General features: G+C 42.6%; 1 protein-coding gene across 1 annotated transcript in view; it reads left to right on the top strand.

Moving 5' to 3' along the window:
- The window catches only part of RASA1 (RAS p21 protein activator 1), a 207,809-nt gene extending 192,200 nt beyond the window's left edge, over positions 1–15,609 (top strand). Inside the window, exons 23-25 of the mRNA XM_033922545.1 lie at positions 1,305–1,382; positions 5,762–5,896; positions 14,759–15,609. Of these exons, the coding sequence (XP_033778436.1) occupies positions 1,305–1,382; positions 5,762–5,896; positions 14,759–14,842 (297 nt within the window). The 3' untranslated portion in view covers positions 14,843–15,609. The remainder of the gene's footprint in view (positions 1–1,304; positions 1,383–5,761; positions 5,897–14,758) is intronic.
- Positions 15,610–15,954: the final 345 nt, after the last annotated feature.

Here is a 15,954-nt window from a genome sequence, read left to right as displayed (position 1 = left end):
TTAACACCATCAGAGACCTGGACTCTAATGGTCCCAAAGGAAGAACCACCCTCCACCCCCTCCCAAGGGTTAGAGAAAATCAACAAGAGAATATTTGACCTTAGGCAAATACCCAACTCCTTACCAGCACAACCCCCTCCCCTAAACTACAATTAAGATCCAGCAATCAGCAAGAAAACAAAGAAGATCAACAAAAAGTTGTGTGCTCCCAGTACCTTTTTAAAACACTCCCAACCCCGTTGTATCTTTTTTTTAAACATCATATTAATTAGCTATCAAAAGAAGTACAACAAAATGAGCAAATCCAGCAAAACAGTAACCAAAACACAGTATGTAGTACTACAAGAAAGAACTTATAATATTTGCTCCCGCCCCCCCTCTCCCACCAGTATCCCGGTGTGTACTATATATGATTATGTCCTCACGATTTCCACTCAGGCACCGTAGCGGAATGTAGATAGCCCAGCAATAGAGAAGCTCAAACATTTTTGTAAATTGAGCAAATAGCTGCGTGCAGCTAGGGGTAAGAGAATTTCCTTATTGCCTTGTAGTCCAGTGGTGTATCGGCCGATAGCAGCAAGCTTTCCGCGCTCCTGCTTAGGTCGGTGCTTCTTTCTGAATAGCTGCCATCAGTTCTCGCGAGTCCCGTGAGAACTGATGGCACCCATTCAGAAAGCAGCGCCAGCCCAAGCAGGAGCACGGAAAGCTCGCTGCTGCCGGCCAATATACCGCTGGACTACAAGGCATTAAGGGAATTCTCTTACCCCAGCTGCCCGCTGCTATTTGCCCAATTTACAACCATGTTTTTTGAGCTTCTCTATTGCTGAGCTTTCTAAGGGACATTTGAAAAGGTGTTTAAAAAAAAAAAAGTGGTGTTTAAAAAAAAAAGTTAAAAAGTATCTTCGCTGCTTAAGACACACCGACATTTCCACCCACTTTTGGGTGGAAAAAAAGTGCGTCTGATGGAGCGAAAAATATGGTAATCTAAGAGTCATTTCTTAAGAATGGAAAGTATTGTATCACAATACATTTTACATTGCTGAAAAGAATGCATTCTGAAAAGAATGTCAGAATGCATTCAGGTGGTAGATAAAACCCAGGAAGTTTGGTAACTATCCTTAATCCAGAGCCACCTGGGAATCATGTATTTTAATTTTTTGTTACCAATTCCAATAAGAGGTTAATCCAATAGAAAGGCATTTACTTGTTTGACCATTACTTCTAAAATGTAACACACACACATTTATTAGAAAACTTTGCTATGTGTAATACTAATTATGGCTTAATGTTTGATCACTTTGTAGGAGCCTTATATGGAGGGAGTAAATCCATTTATTAAGAGTAATAAACAACGCATGATCATGTTTTTGGATGAGCTTGGGGTAAGGATATTTTACATATATATAGTATATAAAAAAGGCATGGTACATCATAAGGGGAAAGCAACATCAGGGTTTATATGTAATTATTTCAAGGTAAGGTGACAAAACAATTGCTAGGAATGAACAGAGGCTAGCTTACATATGGAAGCTTGTGACTTGTAGAAAAGAGGGTGGGGATTATACCTTTGTACAAGTCATAAATGAGACCTCACCTGACAAATAGGTCTAGAAAGGGATTAACAAAATGGTGTTGGTTTTGCATTAAAAGCCTTGTGAAATTACCACTATTACCACTTCTGTTCATTTCTATAGCAATACTAGGAGACTTTAAAAAAATCTTTTCTTGTACAATCCCACTCTATTCTTAGACAAGTGGGTAGTCAATCCCATCTCATGAGATCTCTTGTAGGAAACTTCATTTACATATTTTTGACCCTTCCCTCTTATCTCAGGACTGCCCTCTGACTTCCAGTTGTTTTCCTACAAGCAAGACATTAGGAACTAGTCTTTTCTGCAAGACGGGTACAAATTTGAGTTTTATCGGCCTTTTCCAGAATTTTTTTTGGACTCTTCAGCGAGATGCCCAGACAAAGTGACCAAGGCAGAGCCACTGTCCAGAGAATGCTGGACATAGCAGCTATAGAGCCCATCCCAGAGTCCAACTCGCTCTGGCAGATACTCAGTATACTTAATTATTACATTACATTACATAAGTGATTTCTATTCCGCCTGTGCCTTGCGGTTCTAAGCGGATTACATTTGAAGATAGCTGGACATTTCCAGGAGATTACATTACATTGAACAAAGCTGGTTTTAGGCTACATATTGAGGTTTCGGACGTTTTGAGATTACTTTATATTGAACAAAGCTGGTTTTAGGTTACATATTGAGATTACATTACATTGAACACAGCTGGTTTTTAGGTTGCATATTGAGGTTTCGGACGTTTTGAAGCACTGAGGAGACCTATCTATTATGCCAAAGAGATGCTTCTAAGACTGGAGACTAATCCTGGACCTCAAAGCTGTCAGTGTGGCCTTCAAAATACCCCGTTTCAGAATGAAAACAGTGTGGTCTGTGATTGCCTCAGTAACACCAGAGGAATTTCTGGCCCCTCTCTGGATTTGACAGAGGCATATCTTCATAACCCAATTTTTCTGGAGTACAGAAGATACTTGAGGTTCCACATCTTGCAATAGCATTTCCAGCTTGTGACCTTGTCCTTTGGGCTGGCGACAGCGCCTTGGACCTTTACCATGCTGGTGGTGGCAGCCCACCTACGAAAACTCTGGATCCGAGTCCATCCATTTTTGTATGATTGGCTTATCAGAGCCCAGTCGGAATCTGAGATACATCAGGTCGTCCAGGTGCCTTAGAGACTGGGCTTCCAATACCTGCAAGCTCTGGGGTCCTTGGTCACGACAACTAATGTAGTTCCTTGGGCAAGGGTGCACTTGTGCCCACTACAAGACGCGCTTATTTCCCATTGGATTCAGCAGAGGGATCCACTGAATGTGTGGCTCTTTTGATCAACTGAGGCCCGGTGCAGTCTAGCTTGGTGGTTGAACCCTCTCCTGAGGAGTTCCCTTCTGGATCTCCATCTGGGTGATCTTGATGACGTATATCAGTCTTTTTGGCTGGGGCGGCACTTTGCGTGGACAGTCTGGTACAGGGCCATTGGTCCCATTCTGAAAGAAAATAGTTGATCAATCTGTTTCTGGAACCCTCCCTAGGAGTTGCAGATTCACCGATTGTCTGCCTCAATAAGTACTGGTAAGTTGAACCTTTGGTTCTTTGACCATCCTTTCTAAGATTAAGATTCGATCATATTGTGCACTTTGCCCTGGGTGATTTTAGCTAATGTTCCCCACCCTGTTAGTGCAGGGTGTTCTGATTTATGGTTTGTCAGTTTTCTGCAACCTGTTCATGATTGTTATGCAGTATTATGATATGAGCAGATTAGACTTGTTTCTCAGGGAGTATCCCTGTACCCTCCCCTTTCTGTTCCCTATACAGGTACGCCTGTCTGCTTTTGTACCAACTTATTGCACGACAGAAGAGCGGGACTTGGGTGTGATTGTATGTGGTCAAACAGTTTGAAAAGGCTTACTAATCATTCAATATGTCTGTCCCCTCACTGTTTTGCTCCATTCTCCAATTGCCACCTCAGATATTTAGAAGCCATAAGACTATAAACTACAATTTAACTTCATATTTCTTCTGTCATTAAGTGTTGCTTTTACACTCATCAGTTTCATTTGATCCAGCTATTCTGAACAATGGAGATCAGCAGATAGTTTATTCATGTTCTGTTATGACCCATCTAGTCTACTGTAGTGTGTCCTAGACCATTTACTCTCTTAAATGTTTACAATCTGTTCAGAAAGCAGCAATTTAAGTTCTATGCCACACACGTCAGACAGCTTTTTCCCATGCTTATCAGGTAACGTTGGCTTCCAGTACATTTATGTTTTCAATTCATAATTCTAAAGTTTACACACGGCACCATTTTTAGATGTTCTCATATCTTTTATTCTTGTACAGTCCCACTCAGTAGCATAGTAAGGGGGGTGGCGGGGAACAATCCATCACAGGCACCATTACACCTCTCCTCCTCTCTGCCCCCCACCTCTTCTCACAGCTCGCCACGCATGCCCCCTTCCCTTTTCCCGTACCTCTAGTTGTTCATTGCCGCGAGCAACAACTTCAACGTGCTCCTTGCAACCCCATCATCTCTCCTGCTGACGTCATTTCCGGTTGCTGCGCATAGGAAGTGATGTCATAGGGAGAGCCGATGGGGTCACGAGCATGTTGAAGTTCTTGTTGCTTGCGACGATGAACAACTTGAGGGAGGGGGCGGAGAAGAGGGAGAGGCACCACCTCTCTCAGTACACCACTAATCCCACTCTATTCCTGGACAAGTGGGGTTATGCATCCCATGTCGCGAGACTGTTTGTTTGTAGGAAGTGTCATTTATATCATTTTTTTCTGACGCTCCCCTCTTACCTCAGGACTGCCTTCTGGTTTCCAGTTACCTTCTTACAAGTGAGACAGGAGTCAATCTTCGTGCTCATGTTTAATTTTTTCTTATACAGGCAGTCCCTGGGTTATGAATGAGTTCTGTTTTTAAAACCATTCTTAAGTTGAATTTGTATGTAACTTGGATCCTGTACATTACACAGTATGTAAAAACATTAAAGAAGCAATCCTCAAAATAAAGTACTGTTGTTTAAATAGAAAAGATAGGTTTACATTTACTTTCGTTCTTCATCCAGCCCACTGTTCACTCTCCACTTCCACATCCAACATTTTTCTCTCTCATCTCTCTCTTCCCCATGCACCTGTACCTCATGCCTCTCCCACCACCATGTCCAATAATTATCTCCCTCCCTATAACCAACAGTTCTCTGTCTTCATATCCTCATGTGCACCATCTCTTCCCCTCTGACACCCTGCTCAACAATTCTCTCTTTCTAGTCCCTCTTCCACCTCAGCATCTTTCCCTCACTTCCACCATTCCTTCCATCCTTTGTCTGAAGTGTGTGCTCTTTCCCTTCCTGTGCCAATGAGCCTCTCTTCCTCCCTTCCTATCCCAATGCAACCCTCTTCCTCCTGCGTCCCAATGTGCCCCTCGTTGTCCTTCCCTCCCTCTGTTCTGTGTCCCAAATTTATGCCTCTCTCCCTCCCACATGTGTTTAACTCCTCTGGCCGGCTCCCTCCTCCCATCTGCACTTCTGTTCAAAACCACAGCCGATGGAAGGGAAAGCTTTTGGGTCAGCCGCAGACTGCTGCTTGTGGTTTTGTAAAGAGGAGTGTGGATGGGAGGAGGGAGAAAGTTTTGGGACGGCTGATTGAGTGTGTGTTTTTGGTTTGTGGGTTTTGTTATATTTTGTGTGTGTATGTATGTTGGTGGGGGGGGTTAACTATATTTTGTCAGCTAGTAACAGGAAGACGGAGAGGATATTAGAAGTTATGGTAGGTTTGAAATAACTGACCTAAGCAAAACTCAAGTTGAAAAATGAATAATTACAAAGATAATCTGGTTATGGCTTTAGAAATTATTTGGAGTGATTTAATATGAAAACATAACTGAGTGATACTTTTTTTTTTTTTTTTATGGCTGTATATCTATTCCTGAAATACTTAGGAAACCAACCTATTCAATCTTAGTCCTTAACAAACGACCGCAAGAACCACCAATCGCTAAGTCTGTACTTTGTTTATTCACTCAATCTGTAACATTTCTAATCATTGTAAACCGCATAGAACTTCACAGTCCTGCGGCATATAAACTGTTATTACTATTATTATTATCTTCAAGGATAGTTTTTTTTGTTATAATTGAAGATTCTTATTGTTATATCACTTATTTGTTAAAGAATGTCCCAGAGCTACCAGACACTACAGAGCACTTTAGGACTGATTTGTCCCGTGACTTGGCAGCCTTGCATGAAATGTGTGTAGCACATTCAGATGAACTTCGAATACTCAGTAATGAGCGTGGTGCACAGCAGGTAAGAAACTTTAAAAAAAGACACAGTATCTAGAATCACAGCCTAAAATTCATATACCAGTGTATTTTTTAAATTTACCTTATAAGTCATATCATTTGGAACACATAGAATCTTAAATGCTGTTTATTCACCATTCAGAAGAAAAGAAATTATGAAATTTCAGAAAATAAGCAAATCTTGGGCAGAAAAGCATTCGAATAGATAGATACAAAATTACTGATAGGAAATAAAATATCAAGTAATGGAGAAATAACCATATTTGTTCAGCTCAAGTCCTCAGTATTGAGGGTTCCAATTTTAATAATAATGGAGGCATAAGAAAGGAATTGTTAATTATCTACTACTAATCATTTCTGTAGCTAGACATATGCAGCACTGTACATCAAAATAAAGAAGAGATGGTCTCTGCTTACAGTCCAGTCAAGACAAACTGGACAAGAATGATGCATCAGTACACTGCTCAGATGGGGGAATTACAGAGGGAATGATAAGACAGATATTGGTGCTTAGAAGGTGGATTGGAGTTTGGAATTGAAAAGAAAAGATCCCTCTTATGTGAGCAGAATACATTCCAAACCCCCTATTATTGCAAATCCCCAGTCAGAAGAGGTGTCCGTAGTGGTAAAGAAAATAGTCAAATGCATTGGTTTCCAGGAGACACGTTTTGCAGAAAACAAAATCATGACAACATTTTCTAGGGAATTTTACAACATCTTGAGCACTCCATGGCCTTCTGCATTTCTGGTTCTCCTTTGGAATATCAAGAAACATATGAATTTTCTTTTCTCATAACAAATTCTTAGTATTAGTTGTGTTAATATAACCAAATATAAGTATAAATACAGTAAATGAGGTAAACATCAAGAATGGTAAATTGAATCCTAGAAATAGTAATTACATATTAAGTGTCAGAACTATACACATCAGTATAGTGCAGTAGAACAATCATACAGTAGTGTAAAAAATATTTACCCCATTCTGATTTCCCTTATTTCATACATGTCATACTGAATGTTTTCTGATCTTTAAACAAAACATTAGACAAAGGGAACCTGAGTAAACACAACCTAGTTTTTAAATTACATCTTTATTTGGGAGCAAAGTTATCCAGCACCCATATTATCCAAGTGAAAAAGTAACTGCCTCCTAAATTTAGTAACTAGTTGCACCAACTTTAGCAGCAATACTTGCAACTAAAAGCTTCCTACCATTATCAATGTCACATTGCTGTTGAGGAATCATAGCCCATTCTTCTTTGCAGACCTGCTTTAATTCAGACACATAGGTAAGTTTTTATGAATGAACTTCTCTTTCAAATCCTACCACAGAATCTGTTGGGTTCAAGTCAGGACTTTGCCTAGTCCAGTCCAAAACTTTAAATTTGTTTCTCCTCAGCCATTCAGTTATTTTTCTCTCATGTTGGTGATGTCATCCACAGAACCTGGTATGGATGTATACGAAGTGCACTGTCACTTTTAAATTTCAAGGCAGTGCCTGTATCTTCCCACTCAACATCTGCTTGCAGGATCCTTCAATTCTTTGTTTTCCCTGGAACTGAGAAGCTGTGTCTAGTGTTCTCAGCACATCAAACTGTTTTTTTTTCATTTTTGGTGCCTTCTTGTCATCATTCTTTATTTTTCTCGAGTTCCTTCATTCCTACTTAAAGACCTTTTTTTCCCTGGGAGCTTTCTACTTGAGCTTGCCAGACTATTGAGCCTTTTGACTTTGCATCACCTATTTCTCCTCCTTGTCCAAATCGGTAACAAGTGGCTTCAAGAAATGCTGTAGATGCAATAGGACCATATCAGGCTATAACTCGAATAATTAGTGTATCCAGTGCTTAGGTCCTGAACCATCAGAACATTGACTCTGTCCTCTGTTCCCATATGCAGAAGAGGTCATTAAAAGCTGGCAAACTTCAAATCCAAAAACATTTTGGTACTGCATCAACATCCATCATGGCTGGTGATTTGGAACACCATGCTCAACTTCCAGTGACCCCTAGGGACTTTGGGGTAAAATTTCATTATTTTCCGATGACGCTAAATTATGCAGTACAGTGGGCGGAGGTACCATGTCCAACACTATGACACAGGACGTAACTTTTACTGGAGCACTGGTCTACTATTTGGCAGCTGAATTTTAATGCCAAGAAGTGTAAAATTATGCACCTTGGTAGCGGAAACCCATGCAGAACCTACACTGAATGGTGAGACCTTAACTAGAACTGTTGCAGAACGGGACCTGGGAGTAATCATTAGTGAAGATATGAAGACAGCCAATCAAGTGGAGAAAGCCTCATCCAAGGCTAGACAAATGCTGGGTTGCATCCGGAGAAGTTTTGTCAGCCGAAAGCCCAAAGTGGTAATGCTGCTATACAGGTCTATGGTGAGACCACATCTGGAATACTGTGTACAATTTTGGAGGCCACATTATCAGAAGGATGTGCTGAGAATAGAATCGGTTCAAAGGTTGGCCACCAGGATGGTCTCAGGACTCAAGGATATCCCATATGAAGAACGTCTAGGTAAGTTGCAGCTATACTCATAGAAACATAGAAAATGATGGCAGAAAAGGGCCACGGCCCATCTAGTCTGCCCACACTAATGACCCACCCCCTAACTTCCTCCGTGAAGAGATCCCACATGCCGATCCCATTTTTTCTTAAAATCTGGCACGCTGCTGGCCTCAATTACCTGTAGTGGAAGATTATTCCAGCAATCTGCCACCCTTTCGGTGAAGAAATATTTCCTGGTGTCGCCATGAAATTTCCCACCCCTGATTTTCAACGGATGCCCTCTTGTTGCCGTGGGTCCTTTAAGAAAAAGGATATCTTCTTCCACCTCGATACAGCCCGTGACATATTTGAATGTCTCTATCATGTCTCCCCTCTCTCTACGTTCCTCGAGTGAGTATAGCTGCAACTTACCAGCCTTTCCTCATACGGGAGATCCTTGAGCCCTGAGACCATCCTGGTGGCCATTCGCTGAACCGACTCAACTCTTATCACATATTTTTAGTAATGTGCCCTCCAGAATTGTACACAGTATTCCAGATGGGGTCTCACCATGGATCTTTACAATGGCATTATGACCTCGGGCTTAAGGCTGACAAAACTTCTACAGATACAACCTATGATTTGTCTAGCCTTGGATGAAGCTTTCTCCACTTGAATGGCAGTCTTCATGTCTTCACTAATGATCACCCCCAAGTCCCGTTCTGCTACTGTCCTTCCTAGGGTTTCACCATTTAGGGTGTAAGTCCTGCATGGATTTTTGCTGCCAAGGTGCATGACCTTGCATTTTTTGGCATTAAAACTTAGTTGACATGTTTTCTGTGATGGCCCCACAACTGTGGAACGCTTTACCACAGTACATTAGAGAAGAAAAGCACATAACTTCATTCAAAAAAACATTAAAAACCTATCTTTTTAAAGATGCGTTCAATATTTAATATGAAACTTCAATTCTTATTCTGTTACCCTTCCTCTTGTTTTTACCTTTTATTGTTCTCTCCTTTTAACTAAAAATTTTGTAATTTCTCCCCGCTATCCCCACGCTGCATGTCTGTCCTAGATTAAAAGAAATGTATTACCATGTTAGTTTTTCACAACCTATGTTTTTATATAGCTGTACATCGCTTAGTTAACTGAATAAGCGATTAATCAAATATTAATAAAACTTGACACTTTGACCAATGCTCCAGTAGGAGTAGGTCATGCGTCAAACTGTTGGGCATTGAACTTTTGTCGAGCACTGTGCTTTTATTTATTGTGCTTTTGCCTACTATGTTGCATAGTTTGGCGTCATCGGCGAATAATGTAATTTTGCCTCGAAGCCCCTTAGCCAAGTCTCTTATGAAGATGCTGAATAGGATCAGGCCCAAGACCGAGCCCTGCGGCACTCCGCTGATCACTTCCGTCGTTTCGGAGGGGGTGCCGTTTACCACCACCCAGTCCTTAACCCATGCAGTTAATGTTTCACCTAATCCCATCGAACTCATCTTGCTCAATAACCTGTGGTATGGGATGCTATCAGACACTTTGCTGAAGTCCAAGTACACGACGTCCAGGGACTCCCCTATGTCCAGCTTTCTTGTTACCCAGTCAAAGAAGCTGATCAGGTTGGATTGGCAGGACCTTCCCTTTGTAAATCCATGTTGATGGGGATCTCGTAGATTCTCCTCGTTCAGGATCGTATCTAATTGGCGTTTGATTAGAGTTTCCATAAGTTTATTCACTATCGATGTGAGACTTACCGGTCTGTAATTCGCAGCCTCCGTCCTGCATCCTTTTTTGTGGATGGAATGATGTTAGCCGTTTTCCAGTCCAATGGGACTTTTCCTGTACTTAGGGAAAGATTGAAGAGCACGGATAACAGTTCTGCCAAGATGTCACTCAACTCCCTGAGCACCCTGGGGTGTAGTTTGGCTGGTCCCATAGCTTTGTTCACCTTGAGTCTTGATAGCTCATAGTAGACACTGCTGGGTGTAAACTCGAAATTTCGAAACGGGTCTTCTGAGCTTTCCCTTGTCTGCAGCTGAGGGCCAGATCCTGACACCTCGCAAGTGAAGACTGAGCTGAAGAATTCATTTAAGAGTTTGGCTTTATCGGAGTCTGATTCTACATAGTTCCCGTCGGGTTTCCTAAGGCATATATCCCATCTGTGTTTCTTTTTCTGTCACTAATATACCTGAAGAATAATTTATCGCCCTTCTTGATGTTCTTTGCTAGATTCTCCTCCATTCGGAATTTTGCCTCTCTGACTGCTTTTGACTTGGCCAGATAGTCCTCCCTAGATTCCTGCATCCCTGATTGTTTGTAGGAGATGAATGCTCTTTTCTTCTTTTTTATGAGGTCTGAGATCTCTGCAGAGAACCACTGTGGTTTATTGTTTCTTCGCCGTTTACTTACTGATTTTATATAGCGGTTGGTTGCTTTGTGTATGGTTGTTTTCAGAGTTGATCGAACATTACCTCTACATTATCTGTTTCAGCTTGGTTTTGCAGTGCCTGATGGATGAAGTCTCCCATGCTTTCGAAGTTTGTGCCCTTAAAGTTGAGGATCTTGGTTAATGTGCTTGATTTAGTGAAACCTTTCCTGAGGTTCAACCACATTATGTTGTGGTCACTGGAGGCCAACGTATCGCCCACCGAGACTTCTGTGACGCTTTCTCCGTTGGTGAGTATCAGGTCCAGTATCACCTGATCCCTAGTGGGCTCTAATACCATTTGTCTGAGTCTTGCTCCCTTCATAGAGGTTAATAGCTTTCTGCTACTGCTGGTCGTAGAGGAAAGTTTGTTCCAATCCACATCAGGCATATTGAAGTCACCTAACAATACTGTGTCTCCACGCAAAGTGATATTCTCTATGTCTTCAACTAATTCTATATCCAGGTCATCCTGTTGTCTTGGAGGTCTGTATACTACGCCCAGATACAGGCATTTGTCCTTCCCCCTGGCCAAATTCACCCAGAGGAATTCCCCGGTGTACTTGACATCTGCGATTTTGGTAACTTTGATGTCCTCTTTAGTGTATAGTGCTACCCCTCCTCCCATTTTGCCCTCTGTCTTGATGAAATAAGTTGTAACCCAGTATAGCCATATCCCACCCATGGGAGTCCGTGAACCACGTCTCAGATATCGCCACCACATCTAGGTCGGCGTTCCTCATTTCCGTCTCTAGTTCCAGAATCTTGTTGCCCAAGCTGTGGGCATTGACGTACATAGCCCTCCATACCTTATGTTTACTATGACTCTGTAGAGATATTCCCGCTTGAGCTAATTTGACTCCTTTAGTACTATTTGCAATGTGTGTACTTACCCCAGACTCAGAAATGCAATGTGTACTTACCTCTGAGCTGTCTACCTCCACAGTTACCCCAGACTCAGAAATGCAATGTGTACTTACCTCTGACTCGGAAATGGATTGACGACTTACCTCGCCAGGTTGGTTATTTATGCCAGTACTTGAGTGGGTACCCTCCCTCAACTTACCTAGTTTAAAGCCCTATGAAGTAGGCGGACTAGTCGGTGTCCAAAGACGTTCTTTCCCCTTCTGGTCAGGTGGAGCCCGTCTGGTCCCTGTAGTCCTTGCAACGCCTCTCCATGGTTCAGGAACCAGAAGTTCATCTCCTTGCACCATCCTTGCAGCCAGTCGTTTGTCCTCTGGATACGAACTTCCCTGGCTCTTCCCTTGCCCCTCACTGGGAGGATCGAGGAGAAGACCACCTGAGCATCCATCCTCCTCAGCTTCTCTCCCAGGGCTCCAAAGTCTGCAGGTATGCTCTCCGGGGTGTTCCTGGCAGTGTTGTTCGTTCCAACATGGATGAGAAGCATGGGGAAGTGGTCCTGGGGCTTGATGAGTCTGTCTAGGCAGGCGGTTACATCCCGGATCCTGGCCCCTGGCAGACAGCAAACCTCTCTTGATTGCATATCTGGTCTGCAAATTGGTCCCTTGGTGCCCCTCAGCAGGGAATCCCCAATGACTACCACTCTGTGCTTCTTTGGGGGGAGCAGATCTGTTGTCTTCGGAACCGGAACCACCTGTTGGACCACTTCCTGTACCAGCTGGAATCTGTTCCTCAAGGTGATTTGTGGGGTCGATGTAAAACTGCCCTGTAAGCGAGAGAAAGAGACAGAAGAAGAGGAAGGTCTTCTGTGTTTGCCTGTGGAGGAAGTTACCAGCTGCCAGGAATCTGCATCTCCAGCCTCTTCTTGTACCCCAATCGTTGGTTTCAAAGTTGCAGGTTTGGTTGGTTTGGGTGTCTCGAGGATGGTCTTGTCTGGCTCCTGCTCGGTGATTTGGGACAGCTCCTGGATGACTCCGTCGATGAAGGCCTCGTCTTCTCAGATGCTTCTCAAGCGCTGTACCTCTTCTCTCAGGCTCCTTAGCTCCTGCAATATGTCTCCGTCTAGCTGATCCATCTCTTCTGTCTGTGTGGAGACTGAAGTCATCTGCTTGGGGATGGCCTCGGTCTGTACAGAGACCTCTGTCCTCCGTCCTGGCTCTCCCTCCGTCTGTACGTGGACCGTGGCCATCCCCTGGATCCCTTCGGTGATTGGGCTGCCGATCTTGATTGTAGTCTTGTTGCTTCTAGTTCTTCCTGTCATTTTTTTTCTTTCTTGTTAGTTTAGATATTTGTTAGTTAGTTATGTCTACCTGTGAGTTAATTTAATCTGCCTGTGAATTAGTTAGCTAGAAAAAGTCCACCTGTTAGATGGTATGAAAATCTGCCTGTCAGAGAGTTTGAAAGTTTGAAGGATAAAGGTAGTTAGTTAATTGTATTTAAGTCTGCCTGTTTGTTAGTGGGCTAGAAAGGGCTGCTTGTTAAATAGTTTGAAAGTTTGAAGGGTAGAGTGTCTGGTAAGGTCTGCCTGTTGTTTAGTTTGAGAGGTCTGTCTGCTTGTTGGCTAGTTAGAAGGGTCTGTCTGATTTGAAAGTTTGATAAAAAGTTTAAGGAGGGTCTAAAAGAAAGTTTAAAAGAGAGTCTGAAAGTTAATTGGCTAGTCATATGTGTCTGGTGGTTGTATTCCACCTTGTTAAGTTTTGAGTCTTACTTTGGCGGTTATCCGGAGCCCTTCCTTAAGGCCCTTCGCAAAGGCACTCTCACTAAGGCAAGCATCTTTGCCACGTGCCGAACGGCTGCGCGCCGTTGGTTCGTCCCCTTTTATGGGGGAATTTGGTTGGTGACGTCAGGGGGTGGACGGAGTTAGCTCTCGCTTCTTCCCCTCTCCGTGTCCCTTTCCGCTCTTCTGGCTGCTTTCTCTGCCTCCGCCTCCGCTTCTTCTGCCTTCTCCGCTATTGCAACCTTCCCGCTCCTCTTTCCGCTCCTACTGCCTGCTCCGCTCCTTTCTCCGCTCTTTCCCTGCTAGCACACTTCTCCGCTCCTACTGCTAGCATACTCTCTGCTCCCTGCAATGCCACGTGCTCGGGACTAGGCACAGCTCCTACAGTCTCCCTTCGGCTGGCCTTGTACAGTGGACTCTCCGCCGTAGGCTCGTCCCCTTTTATGGGGGAGTTTGGTTGGTGACGTTGGGGGGTGGACGGAGCTAGCTCTCACCTCTTCCCCTCTCCGTGTCCCTTTCCACTACTCTGACTGCTTTCTCCGCCTCCCCCTCCGCTTCTTCTGCCTTCTCCACTCCTACTGCCTGCTCCGCTCCTTTCTCCGCTCTTTCCCTGTTAGCATACTTCTCCGCTCTTTCCCTGTTAGCATACTTCTCCGCTCCTACTGCTAGCACACTCGCTGCTCCCTGCACTGCCACGTGCTCGGGACTAGGCACAGCTCCTACAGTCTCCCTTCGGCTGGCCTCTCGAACGCAGAGAGAGGGGTGACATGATAGAGACATTCAAATACGTTACTGGCCGTATTGAGGTGAAAGAAGACATCTTTTTCCTTACAGGACCTACTGTGACAAGAGGGCATCCGCTAAAAATCAGGGGCGGGAGATTTCATGGTGACACTAGGAAGTACTTCTTCACCGAAAGGGTGGTTGACTGTTGGAATGATCTTCCACTTCAGGTAGTTGAGGCCAATAACGTGACTGACTTAAAGAACAAATGGGATCAACATGTGGGTTCACTTCAAAGAAGAACTTAGGGGGGAGGATTATTTAAGTGGGTAGACTTGATCAAAATATGTGCTGTCTGAACATAGTTGCGGTACAATAAAGAAACCAGTCTTACAAGGACTGCTGTCACACTCTAAGTTGTAGTAAACATGGCAGATTGTGTGTTTTGTTCTAAGCCTGAAAAGCTGCTTCCTGTGTACTGTATTACAGAAAATTAATCATTTTGTTTTTGGACAAAATTAGAAATAATTAATCATGCAATTAAAATGACATACCACCTTTTTTATTTTACAGCATGTTCTCAAGAAACTTCTGGCTATTACAGAACTTCTTCAGCAGAAACAGAACCAGTATTCAGCAGCTAACAACATCAGGTAGCAGTCTTCCACCAAAAGCTCTGCATAGATCCAGCATATCCAAGCTGGAAATTCACAGGATCATTTCTTCCTCTTGCCAAAAACAGCACACTTCCATGTTCAGTGTTGTATGAACTATGCAAACATAGACATTACTGCTGTTGTTGAATTGTGCCAGAAGCCAATTAAGCTATTTGTGCAGGATACATGCACTTTTCCACTTTGAAACAATTTTTACAGACCTCTGATCCTTGGTATATTAATTGCCTTCTACAAAGCAAGGTGGTGTGATATGCCTTGAACTCTGAAACATTTTCAATGCATTAGATCGCCAAAGTTTTGCTGTCTACCATAAAATAATGAACTGGCACAAAAAAGAAATCTGTTCATATATTTTGTCAGTTGTGTATAAATGGGTTACAGGTTGTTTTTATACTGTAATTTAAGTGGTAGGAGTTGTTGCTCCAAGACTGTTTGATCAACTTATTTTGTAGTTACAATTTTTAAACTGACATCACTGTAAAAACAATCTTTGCTGTACATGTTGAAAAAATTATATAAAATAGCAATACTGTTGCTGGAACTGTTTATAAGAAAGTATACAGAATGGGTCATGCTGGTTTTATTTTTAATGTCACTGATTCTGTTAATATTTTTTCCATCCAAACCAAGTATTCTGCAAAGCTTTTGTTAAAAATGTTTACTACAGACAATTTGAATGCAATAATTTTATTGATGTATTGGACATGCATGTATTCATTAAACCATTTTGTAAAGTAGCAGCTAGTTGGACCTTGTGTAATTAGACTACTTATTTATAGGCTTTTGGAATTCACAAAAAGTGACACTTAAAATATTTTGTTCTGAATTATTTTACCTTTACTCCTATCTTGCAATCCAGCTTCTCTTATAATGTATTTGGCATACAAGTTAAACAGACTAGATGAAAGAATACAGCCTTTCCTTAGTCCTTTGTCATTTGATATCCAGTCTGTTTTCCCATGCTCTTTCTTGACTGTTTCTTGTGCCGAATAAAGATTTCCTCAGAGTAAGGTGTTCAGGAACACCTGTTTTCCTAAGGAATTGCCATGTGGTGCACAGCAACATGTTTTCAAGAAACTTCTTGATATTACA

This window comes from Geotrypetes seraphini, chromosome 1 (assembly GCF_902459505.1).
Source record: "Geotrypetes seraphini chromosome 1, aGeoSer1.1, whole genome shotgun sequence".
Lineage (NCBI taxonomy): Eukaryota > Metazoa > Chordata > Amphibia > Gymnophiona > Dermophiidae > Geotrypetes > Geotrypetes seraphini.
This window is presented reverse-complemented; position numbering and strand designations above follow the sequence as displayed.